Source organism: Epinephelus moara, chromosome 20, assembly GCF_006386435.1.
Source record: "Epinephelus moara isolate mb chromosome 20, YSFRI_EMoa_1.0, whole genome shotgun sequence".
Taxonomy (NCBI): Eukaryota; Metazoa; Chordata; class Actinopteri; order Perciformes; family Serranidae; genus Epinephelus; species Epinephelus moara.
The window spans coordinates 22,230,821-22,243,043 of NC_065525.1; the positions used below are offsets into that span (position 1 = coordinate 22,230,821).

Here is a 12,223-nt window from a genome sequence, read left to right on the forward strand (position 1 = left end):
CCATAAACACACCTGCCTGTGTGACACTGCCCGAGGTCACCTCTAGCTTCTTTGTTTTTTTTCACCAACATTTCACTGATAAAATCAAACTACTCAGCATCATTATGAGCAAGGAGCAATGATTAGTGTAGCCACAGGCCACTAATAGGACAAATAGTGACGCTGAGTCTGGAAGAAGATTTAACTGAATGAGGAACTCTGACAGTCTTTGGTGAAAACCACAAACTTCGCAGGCTGCCATTTGAACAAAGCAGCAGATCCAGTCCAGTGACGACGGAGGAAAAACCTGTGGAGTTTTAACAGTAAAAGAGGAGACGAAGAACAGCAGGATTTTTAGGATGCTCTTTTTGCTGTGCCAGGTCCAGGTGAGAGTTAGTTGGGAGTCATTATATTCTTCAGTCATTAATTATTGGGGTGTCTGGCTCACTACAGCTTGTATATTTATTGCTTTGCCAACCTATACTGTGTCATTTTTATATTTAGAGTGTTTATTTTTGTCACTATACATATACATAAGTATTATGAATTAGTTAACATATATATTTAAAATCTTAAGTAAATATATTTGTTTATATTGAGTATTTCTGTGTTTTTAAAGTGCAGTAGGCCTATAAACAAAATTCATAATTATTTAAAGGTCCCATATTTTAAAAAGTCAGATTTTCATGTCTTCTTTTTTTGTAAATATAATGCAGGTATAGGTTCCATATAAATACTGTGACAGTATCAAAACAGTCAGTCCACAGAGAAATGCACACACTGTGTTTTCAGAAACTGTGCCTTAAAACAAATTGCTAGAACTTCGGTAAAGTTATGATGTCACAGGTCTATGGACCTCGTCAAACTTGAAATATAAACATTTAAATGGGTTCCTGTTGGAATGCTAAATAATGGATGGAGCCACTGGTTTGTGGACTGCTGTTTTGAGGCCAAGATTTTGGCATTTTGGCCGTCGCCATCTTGGTTTTCGGAAGCCAGAAGTGACCATATTTTGACAAGACAGTGGAGCTGTGGAGGAGTGAGGGGTTGATCTGCTCATACACTGTGGTGATGCTTCAGAGACAACATGTCAGTCAAGCAGCCAGCTCTTAAATATGTGTAAATTTGGGCCTTAATGAAATGTAAACCGGTGAATTATAATTTAAAGAGTTTGCACCAGACTCTAAACCTGTTTATTTCTGCTATGCGGTTTGGCGTCTTAACATGGGTGTCTTAGGGGATTTTCTCTGTTTTGGAGCAAGCCTTAAGTGGTCATTTGGTGATCATAAGTTTTAGACACTTCTGCATTTGCTTGATTTTTCCGCCTCGGAGGTTGCTGCTTGAGCGTGTGTGACTGACATCATCTGACAGGAAGTAAACATGGACCCAAGCTGTTGCTTAGCAATGCAATTCCAGTTAAAGTGCTGTTACTGCCATTCCCCCTCAATGACAATGTAGAGAAACCAAAAGTGCAGATGTAGGCGACATAGAAACGCTGACCAATCACAGCAGACTGGGCTTTTTCAGAATGGAGTCTTTAAAAGACAGGCACTTAAATGGTTTCAGACAGAAGGTGAATACAGGCATATTCAGTCAGACATTAAAGCATGTAAACTTGTAGACACCAAAAATACAAGTATAAACCTGAAAATGACAATAATATGAGACCTTTAATACTCAAATTTGAAACATTTACACCCTACTACACCAAAACAGTATTTTACCCCCATAAGACGATGTCTGAATAATGTTTGTTCCTCAGTGTTTGGCCCTCCTGGCCGCAGCAGGAAGTCAGCCATGTTGCTCCTCAAATGATGAAATCCCAAGAGGCAAACATCTAGAGGTAAATTTAGAGGTTATTTTATAATCTTAAACTTTATCGATTAGTCTGCAATGATATATCTGACTTGACATTGTGAGCTCTGATTCAAACAGACCAACTCTGACATGAGCCTCGAGCCACTTCCCACCATTGTGTTTCCACACGTTTCAGGAGGTTTGAAACGGATGAAGAGGGAGTGGGTTATTCCAGCAATTAACGTTCCAGAGAATGAGCGGGGTCCATATCCCAAATCCGTGGTGAAGGTAACAAGAGAAGTACTAAGCGAATAGTTTTGAATGCAGTTTCACTAAATGTCTTTGCTGTGATTAAAGCTGCCCTGAGATAATGTGTGTTATTGTAGATCAAGTCAAGCAACCAGGAAAAGGTGGCGATAACCTACAAGATCACTGGACCCGGGGCTGATCAGCCTCCTGAGGGTGTTTTTACTATCGATAGGCGATCTGGGGTGCTGTATGTGACCCAGCCACTGGACAGGGAGAAGACAGCCAAATACACTGTGAGTTAAACAAAGCATAATCACAATTTTTACAGCTAATCCCATAACTACGTGTTTATCTTTAAGCACAGTTACTATATAATATACATGATGTGTGTTACAGCTATGGGCCCATGCACTGGTTGAGGACATCAAGGCTGAGGAGCCCATGGAGCTCGTTATCAATGTCATTGACCAGAATGACAACGCTCCAAAATTCACTCAGAACCCTTTCTATGGCAAAGTGAGCGAAAGCGCTGACGCTGGTGAGAGAATGCTTCAGCAAACTTTACTTACTAAAATGTGAATTTCATGTCCTAATATTGTATTATCTTTAACAGGTGACTCCATCATGAAGGTAACAGCAGAGGACAAAGACGACCCACGGACAAACAATGCTATATTAAGGTATAAGATAAAGGATCAGGTGCCCAATGAGGGCATGTTCGACATAAACCCAGTGAGTGGACTGATCAGTGTGGCGGCAGGAGGACTGGACAGAGAGGTAATAAAATAACTACTCGTCTATTTGCAAGACTTTCTAATTTCTCATTTCCATTGTTACTCACCCTCACCCTCAATCCTGTGTCAGACCCAGCCAGAGTACAAGCTGATCATTCAAACTGCTGATATGGAGGGAGAGGGGCTAACAGCCACCTGCACTGTTATCATTACTGTTACCGATGCCAACGATAATGCTCCGCAGTTCACCGCCACATCTGTGAGTTCAAAATGTCCCTTCATAATAATGTTGAGATAAGTTTAATCTGTAAATGCATGTAGTAGAGTTTCAAGTTTCTTCCCAGCTATCCGCATCAGTCCCTGAGAATAAAGTTGGAGTGGAGGTAATACGACTAGAGGTCACTGACCAGGATGAGTTAGGATCTCCAAATGCCAACAGCAAATACTCAATAATCAAAGGCAACGAGGGGGGAGAGTTCAGCATCATCACAGGCGCCAATAAAATGGAGGGAATCCTCAAAACAGCAAAGGTTAGGAAACACCTGTCTGTTTTTCATTAATAAGTCGTGTTGTTTTACTCAGCAGTACTTCATTGTTCTGTCCTTGCTCTCCATCTCTTCCAAGGTGCTGGATTTTGAGAGCACTCCTGTCTTAACTCTGTTGGTGGTGGCGACGAATGAGGTGCCATTTTCAGGACAGGTGTCAACCTCGACGGCCACAGTCACTGTCACAGTCGTGGACGAGAACGAGCCTCCTGTTTTCATTCCAGCAGAAGTCCATGTACGCATCTCAGAAGATGCGGAAACAGGGAGTTCTGTGGCCGACCTCAGAGCGAAGGACCCAGACACAGCCAGGAAACAGAGCGTCAGGTAGGAATAAGTGGGGTTCACAAGGGCTGAGCTTTGCTTTAAAATACTGTCCTTTATTTGTCTTCATCTTCACTGGTGTGGTAGTCAGGAAAAATTAGAATGCAGCAAGCAAAGTCCAACATGGACTGAAGCATTTGCACTTTCGCACTCTATGTACTTTTGTGCTTGTGCCTTTTGTTGTTTTAATTTTGACGATTACTCCTCACAGCTCATGAAAATCAAAAATCCACTGTCTCAGAATATTAGTATATTGTACAAGACCAATCAAAAAAAGAGTTTATGATACAGAAATGTCAACCTTCTGAAAAGTACGGTCATTTATGCACTCAATACTTGGTCGAGACTCCTATTGCACGAATTACTGCATCAATGCTGCATGAAATGGAGGCCATCAGCCCATGGCACTCCTGAGGTGTTATGGAAGTCCAGGTTGCTTTGATAGCGGCCAATATCCCATAGATTCTGTATGGGGTTCAGGTCAGGCTAGTTGGTTGGCCAATCAAGCACAGCAACACCATGGTTAGCAAACCAGTTACGAGTAGTTTTGGCACTGTGGGCAGGTGCCAAGTCCTGCTGGAAAAGGAAATCAGCATCTCCTCCTCATAAAGTGCTCTAAAATCTCTGGGATCTTGCTTTCTAATTTTCTGTTTTAGTTCTGATCAGGTTGTGTCTCTTGTTTTTTTCAGATATAAACTACACAATGACACTGCCAGGTGGCTGAGAGTTGATAAAGACTCTGGATCAATCAAAGTTCAAAGCAACATGGACAGGGAATCAAATTACGTCAAAGGCAGCAAATATACAGTCCTAGTTTTGGCTTACGACAATGGTAAATGTTTACTTTTGGTCTTACCTCACAACACTGTTACTACCTTCTATCTCATCCGCCAAACCATAATCCTGCCATGTCCTTCTCTTCTCATTCTGCTAGACACTGTCCCGGCTACAGGGACAGGTACTCTGGTCGTGAGTTTGTTAGACGTTAATGATCATCTACCTGTGATCAAGCAGAGGAAAGCCAGTCTATGCAGTCGTGACCCTTTACCTGCCCTCCTGGATATAGTGGACCTAGATGGACCTGGTCATGCTGGACCGTTTACGGTGGAGCTTCAAGGAGAGCACAGGGTTAACTGGACTGTTAGCACTAACGCCACAAGTAAGAGACATCATTGACGACATACATACAAACATAATGTAGAAGTGGTCATTGAAATCACAGCTACTAATCTACTAATCTACAGTGACATGCAAGAGGAAGTAAAACTCTTACATATTTACTCAAAACTCAAAGCAAGTCCTGCTCAAATGTAATTCTGCATCTTTTGTCCCCTTGCAGGCAACGTGGCCGCCCTGGCCCCCAAACGAGAATTGTCGCCCGGGGACTATCATGTGCTGATGCGTATCTACGATGTTGGCATGCTCTACCAAGACAGCACACTGAACATCGAGGTGTGCCAGTGTCAAGGGGCTGTCTCTACCTGTTTCATCCCACATTCTGTGCCCCGTGATCTGGACGTTTCTTCTCTCACAACTTCAGTTCTGGCAGCAATTTTTTGTCTTCTGTGTATGTAGCAAGTCTTTTGTATTCACCCGATGTCCTAACTTTGTTTTGGTTCATTTGTTTCACCTTCAGTTGCTCAGATTTTTCTGTTGATTGCAGTACTGCTCTTGCTGCTGCTGCTGTTTCTGAGAATAAGGAGGAGCTCGGTGAAGGATGTCCTTCTTCTCGAAGAAGTACCCAGAGACCACATTGTCTACTATAATGAGGAGGGAGGAGGTGAAGAGGACCAGGTAGGAGCAGGAGGTTTTAATGCATCTGCCCATTAAGGTGTCTTGTTAGGTTCCCTGATTGTCAGGAAAACAAAGGCAGGCAGACTAGACAGAAGAATCGCTGCATGATTACAGCACCAAAGCAACACAGACAATCTGGTAAAGGGATGAATGTTGACTTGAAGTGTGCAGGAAGTTGAGTGATCTAATGATTAACAGTGCTAGTAAATTTACTGAGGGCAGTTGTTTGGTGGAAGAGGAACAATCAGTTGTGAAATGACAGGAGATACCATATTAGCGATGCAACATGACGCAGATAAAACAGACGAAGCAGAGGATAAGTCAGGTGGAATCATGACACACACTGCAAACATGCTGTGGTATAGATCACATTACACAACCCCCTGCTGCCTTCTGTGAAACTGAAGCCCTGAGTCATGCTACAGTCAGAAACAAATGTTCCTAAGGCTGCTCTAAAGTATTTATGTTAGGGCTATTTCAGTGGGAAGTTATTAGCAAATGATTGAAGGTCTGTTCCCCTTTTTTTGTTCTTTAGGAGTATAACCTGAGCCAGCTCCACAGAGGGCTTGATAATCGTCCTGAAGTCTTCTGCACTGATGTGTTTCCTACTGTCCAGAGTCGGCCGCACTACCGCCTACAACTCCAAGCCAACGAAGAGATTGGGACATTCATTGAGGATGTGAGATATGTTGAATTTTATACAAGAATATATTTGGTACATACAAGTGAAACAAGCTATATAATATATCAGTGCATTATTGTACTCTCAACGGCCACTTTCAGGTACAGGTTAACTGCGCGTTAACACAAATAGCTAATCAGCCAATCACATGGCAGCGTCTCAATGCATTTAGACATTTAGACATGTAGACATGGTCAAGACGACCTGCTGAAGTTCAAACCGAGCATCAGAATGGGTGACTGTGGAGGGGAATGGCCTCCACAGTCACCAGATCTCAATCCAATAGAGCACCTTTGAGATGTAGTGGAACGGGAGATTGTCATCATGGATGTGCAGCCGACAATCTGCAGCAACTGCGTGATGCTATCATGTCAATATGAACCAAAATCTCTGAGGAATGTTTCCAGCACCTTGTTGAATCTATGCCACCAAGCATTAAGGCAGTTCTGAAGGCGAAAGAGGATTTAACCAGGTACTAGCAAGGTGTACCTAATAAAGTGGCCGGTGAGTGTATGTTTGTGTGTGCTATAACTCAGTATGTGATATGTTTCCTTGGTCTCCCCCTGTAGAACTTGCACGCTGCAGACAGTGACCCTACAGCTCCACCTTATGACTGTCTTTTGGTGTTTGACTATGAGGGTGTTGGCTCAGATGCGGGTTCACTCAGTTCACTCAACTCCTCAGACTCAGATGAGGAGCAGGACTTTCCGAGCCTGGCCCTCTGGGGACCACGTTTCAGAAGGTTGGCTGACCTGTACACAGGCGGGATAGACGAGGACGATGACACAGAAACACTGCCAGGAAAAACAGAATGGGTCTGACATGCTCCTGTGACCTGTGTATTAATAGACCTTCCAAATTTGTGTCCATCTGCCGAAGGTCCTCCAAGTGCTGTGTGACCTCTTTCTGCTGCCTTCTTGGACTCTTTTCAGACTTGTGCTGTGGACTAAGATGCTCATATTCTGTTCATTAGTCATTCTTGGCCTTCCTGGCTTTTTCATCGCACTGGATGAAATCTGTAGGTAAACAATTACATTAACAAACTAAATGATATTTAAAAGTATTCATGTACCAGGCTTACTGAATATCAAATGTTCCACACACGATTGTCTCCATGATGTCATATTAGTGTTACATTTACTTTATGCCAAAATCTGATTACACAAACAAAAGTAAACATTGTTTACTCTGATGATAATGAGCAACAGCTTCAGTCACTAACTGTACTGGAATGCTAAGTCATGACTTATAAAAAAAAAAAAAAAAAGTGGACAATATTTGAAGTGATGGAGTTGGGACTTGTGTGTGTATAGCAGGCTTACTGCATTGGCAGGCCTGTGGTGGAGCTCATAGTTACAGGGCACTTACATCAGACTCCATCAGACTAAAACTTGACATAGAATAATGCAATGACACCATTATTTTGTTATTTTTCATAAAAAGTCATAGGTTGGTGTGAAGGCCACTGGCAGGCTGATTTGACTCATATCTCTAAAAAAAACCCCCTATGAATCATTTATTCATTCATTATCTGTCACTGCTTACTCAAGTCAGGGTTGTCAGGGGTGGCTGGCTGGAGCCTATCCTTATGGACACTGGGTGAGGTGCAGGGTACATCCTGCACAGGTCACCAGACTATTGCAGGTCTGGCACATAGAGACAGACAACCATTCACGCTCACATTCACACCTATGGGCAATTTAGAGTCACCAATTAACCCAACCTGTATGCTTTTCGACTGTGGGAGGAAGCTGGAGAGCCCGCAGAAAGCCCATGCTGACATGGGTTTGAACCCGCAACCCTCTTGCTGTGAGGTGACAGTGCTAACCACTGTGGCATCATGCTACCCCATCATCAATCACTATAGCTTGCATTCTGAGCATACTCTTTTCTTTATCAGCATATTATCCAGGGAGTTCCTCAGGGTTCGATCATAGGTCCTCTCCCATTCATTTTTCATGCTCCTACTTGCATGGACACACACCTGCTTACATCTCTGAACTGCTCATCCCCCATTCCACCTCCTGACCCATCAGATATGGTGACCAATCGCTGCTGTCCATACCATGTACCCAGTTAAAAACTAAAGGCGATCGAGCATTTTCTGTTGTTGGTCCTAAATTGTGAAATAATCTCCCACTTAAAGTAAGATCTTCCCCGTCTATTGACATATTTAAAACCCATCTCAAGACCTATCCCTTTTCTTTACCCTTTTAATTATCATTAATATGACAGACCTGACCACACTGCGTAACAAATGTTTTTTCTGTGTTTCATTTTGTTGTCTGTGCAATGCTTTTTGATATATGATGTTGTGAAATATTATCAAAATGTTACCGACATATCCTATTTATTTTATTTGATCATTCCTGTGTTGTTTTTTTACTTACAACAGTAGATGAAACACTGATCCTGTGTACTGTAGTTTTAAATGTAGATGGATTTGAGGGCCTCAGGACTCTGGAGGATGTTCTTCATGGCAGAAAAATAACTTTTATGTGTGTGTGTATTTTCTTAATAATCCTGTTTTGTTTTGTTTTCACATACTTTTATATGATATCTTATCCATATTATGTTTACCCTCATAACATCTTATTGTGTGTTTTTAACATTATCCTGTGATCTGTTGCTCTTATCTGTCATATTTTCTTATTATAAATATAATTTTTGTTTCCTTCTGCCTTTTAATTGTTAAAAGAAGTTTTGCGTCATATTTATTTGGCATCTTGGGGAAGTTTGCATATTATATAAACTATTATGATTCTTGTACTACAAGGATGTGAGGGTTAGGATGTGTATTTATGAGTGGATAATATGGTCAGAACACAAAGTATAATTATAACCTGTCTCTAAAATGAAACCAGTCCTCTGATGTCACAGTGACCTTTGCCTACAGATCTGATAAGCTCTTTAGTCATGGCCAATGATCTCCCTGAATCACCTCCTCAAGGGTGGACTTCAACCATTCATTATCATACAACTCAAGTGAACTTTGACCCCCCTGGATCTGCTGCGCTACACTGAGGAATAACAGCAGCAGTGAAAACAGTCTGTTTAATGTTTCTTATTTCAGCTAGATGACATTTTCTGATGATATGAGGGCCTGTGGATAAATGAGTGAAAGCTCGACAACATTTAGGGAAGGTAAGCAGTCACACAGACTAAAGTGTAAAGTCTGAATCATCAAAGGTGTGTGTGTGTGTGTGTGTGTGTGTGTGTGTGTGTGTGTGTGTGTGTGTGTGTGTGTGTGTGTGTGTGTCCGTTTCAATATCCACATTGTTTTCCTACAACTTATTTTGTGTCTTCCAGACCATGCAGAACATGTTCCAGGAGGGGCTGTACCATGTGTTTTTTAAGGAGACACCCCCAGCCCACCCACTGACCCAGGTTACCGATCACAGGGATCTAATCAATGGCAGGATTCATCGTTGGTTTGGAACTGTGGTTAACACCAGACTTTTGGTCACTGGGGTGAGACGCTACTCTCTTGTGCTTGTCTAAATCATTGGTTAACACAGCTTTTAAGCCATTAAACTATTAAACTCTCTGCCTGCTTTATCCCATGTGTTTCCCCTCAGGTGGTGCAGATCCTCAGTGCCTTAGCTTGCATCCTCGCCACAATCACCCATGCATGTGTGAGCTACAACTGCTCCATCTCTATGACAACACCAGTGTGGTCAAGCCTATTTGTGAGTCCACATCTGCTCCGACTGATACACACATTAGACAGACAGAGACAGGAAGTGAGAGTCAAACACTGGGTCTTAACTGTTTGTGTTGTTACAGTATATGGCTGCTGGCTGTCTGGCAATGGAGGTTCAGAGAAAAGCTAATAAATTAAAGGTAAATACTTTGTGTAGTAATTTCAATGTAACTTTGTTTCTGCCGACGACAACAGCTGCCTTGTTTAATTTTGCATTAATCATGAACAGATTATCACTCTGATGGGTCTGAACCTATTTAGTCTGCTGTTTGGCATCTCTGCTCTCCTGGCTAACAGCCTCAGGTCTACACAGCATGTTGCACTCAACACAAATCAACAGGTAATTCAACAACAATAACAAATTTCTAACCAAACAAACATAACATTCAATTTTATTTAAGTTACTGAATGTGTATCCACAAATGCTCTCTCTGCTATAAGTGAACTATCCTCCCTACTTTCTCTCCATTCTTATAACCAGCGAATCGGCTCATACGTTGCAAAGGGGAGCTCCACTGCATTTACTGTACAGTGTTTACTGGCATCAGTCTACGTACTTTTCCTGTCGTGGAGAGGCCTGCGTCGCTACAGTCCTCCCCATACTCAGAGCTACAACCGCCTCTCACAGGTATATATTGTAGGACAGGATGTACATAATAACCTGGGCATGACAGAAAGATTTGCTCCCTGTTAACTTGGTTGCTTTGGAAATTTCCAACTCAGTGGAATAGGGTACTTTTCTCAGGAAAACAGTTAAACTCTGTTAGCTGATTTGCTGAGATGATGACAGATGATGAAATGTTTCTGAGGAAGTTCACCAAGTACATTTCCAGTGAAATAAATCAGAGATACTAAATTAAAAACCACAATACTAAATCCAGATTATCACAGATTGTTGGATGGGGTCTGAGTGTTTTTTTACTCTTGTCTGTGCAGGATCCAGATGAAACCAACGGGCCTCTACTGGAACAAGAACAGTTCAGCCTGTGAACACACTCCTGCTTGCACAGCGTTTTTGTAAACTCAGTTACTGTTGTTGATCAGCGTCTGTATGGTTGGTATGAACAGATTGTACAATCCTGATTGAGGAAATTGTTTTAAATGTTGTGAAATTCTATAATGCCACCTGACCGATGTGTCAGTATCACTTCTGCTTTGGGATTCCAAAAAAACTTTTATGTGACTTTCCCGAACAAAGTGAAACAGCAAAGTTAAAACCTACTAAAATAAACAGCATGTTAAACAACAGATGGTGTATATAAAGCATACAGACTTTAAATACTAAATTATACAAAGTGTATGCATGTTTTCACAGCTGAGTAGTCTCATGATTTACATACTGTTTTGTGGTGAACACTAGAGGGCAGCACTGCCACTGTTTTGTCATGTTGCGCAGTTTGATCCACAAATGAACTTCCCTCTGTTCAGTGTTAGAATAGATGATGAAATTGTTTCACATAAATTGCCAGATATAAGAAATCCGAATTAGTGAGAGTTATCTGCTGCACACCAAAGACAAGGTGCAGGTCAGGGTGATGATATACTGAAGAGAAGAAGACCGCACACTAAGCTGTAATGATTTAACTACCAATGTTTTGACCACACATTCTTTCTCACAGGAATTCACTGTTTGATTGATGATCACTAAGTGTAAATAAATGTTCTGTTTTACTAAGCTTGAATCGATGTCTTTAATTCTTCGACTGGTCTTAATTTCCACATTCAGACATTCACCTTGACCCCAACTTCACCCTAAACCTTCTAACCTTAACCCTACTATTTCAATTTCTTTTGAAAGATAAGATAAGATAAGATACACCTTTATTGATCCCACAATTGAGAAATTCCAGTGTTACAGCAGTCAAGGAGAAAGAGTCAGATTAAAGATTTCAGTATTTAAAAACTTAAAAAACTAGGCATGCAAAACAAAGTACAAAAAAATACAAGAAAAAGCAATAAATAATAATAATAATGAGCAGTGGATAAAAAGTGAGCAATGGATTAAAGTTAGCATATTTAGTGCAAAGTGAATATTCGTGGGGAGAAGGCAATGAACAACAAAAAAAAACCCCAAAATGACCCAAAAAATTTGCAAGAAATTAGAAAAAAAAAAGATAAAATTAAAAACAAGAAAATTTGTGAAAATAATTGAATAAATAAAAAAATAAAAAAAATAAAATAAAAAAGACAGAAAAAAGAAAGTTTTAAAAAAAATCAAGGAAATGACCTGGAAAATAATAATTCTGTAACATAATTTTGAATAAGTAATAATTATCATAAATATATCTTTTTTCCCTTTTTCTTCTTTTTCCACAGTTAAAAAAACCCAAACTCTAAATCTATTATTTTTTTTGCAATTTGTTCGACATTTCTTACAAAGTTGCTCCTTTGCTGCCTTTTTTCCCATGTCTTGGAAAGA

The 12,223-nt window shown here is 40.9% G+C and overlaps 2 protein-coding genes across 4 annotated transcripts; both read left to right on the forward strand.

The window, feature by feature from the left end:
* Positions 1 to 116: 116 nt before the first annotated feature.
* si:dkey-30c15.12 (uncharacterized protein LOC793186 homolog) lies at positions 117 to 8,779 on the forward strand. Of its 2 annotated transcripts, none has more exons than XM_050073599.1 (15): positions 117 to 365; positions 1,742 to 1,822; positions 1,915 to 2,064; positions 2,163 to 2,318; positions 2,422 to 2,563; positions 2,639 to 2,802; positions 2,890 to 3,018; positions 3,104 to 3,289; positions 3,384 to 3,628; positions 4,315 to 4,457; positions 4,560 to 4,784; positions 4,965 to 5,192; positions 5,289 to 5,419; positions 5,955 to 6,098; positions 6,671 to 8,779. In XM_050073599.1, exons 1-15 carry the CDS (start codon positions 339 to 341, stop codon positions 6,920 to 6,922), a joined length of 2,403 nt encoding a protein of 800 aa, XP_049929556.1. In that variant the 5' UTR covers positions 117 to 338; the 3' UTR covers positions 6,923 to 8,779. The 2 variants fall into 2 exon arrangements, with proteins under 2 accessions (XP_049929556.1, XP_049929557.1); XM_050073600.1 differs by having other exon boundaries at positions 318 to 365; positions 1,973 to 2,064.
* A 307-nt stretch (positions 8,780 to 9,086) lies between these two features.
* On the forward strand, positions 9,087 to 11,482 carry si:dkey-30c15.13 (uncharacterized protein LOC558731 homolog). Of its 2 annotated transcripts, XM_050073601.1 has the most exons (7): positions 9,088 to 9,245; positions 9,411 to 9,572; positions 9,680 to 9,790; positions 9,888 to 9,944; positions 10,034 to 10,144; positions 10,286 to 10,432; positions 10,741 to 11,482. In XM_050073601.1, the coding sequence occupies exons 2-7, from the start codon at positions 9,414 to 9,416 to the stop codon at positions 10,792 to 10,794; spliced, it is 639 nt and encodes a 212-aa protein (XP_049929558.1). In that variant the 5' UTR covers positions 9,088 to 9,245; positions 9,411 to 9,413; the 3' UTR covers positions 10,795 to 11,482. The 2 variants fall into 2 exon arrangements, with proteins under 2 accessions (XP_049929559.1, XP_049929558.1); XM_050073602.1 differs by lacking the exon at positions 10,034 to 10,144 and having other exon boundaries at positions 9,087 to 9,245.
* Positions 11,483 to 12,223: the final 741 nt, after the last annotated feature.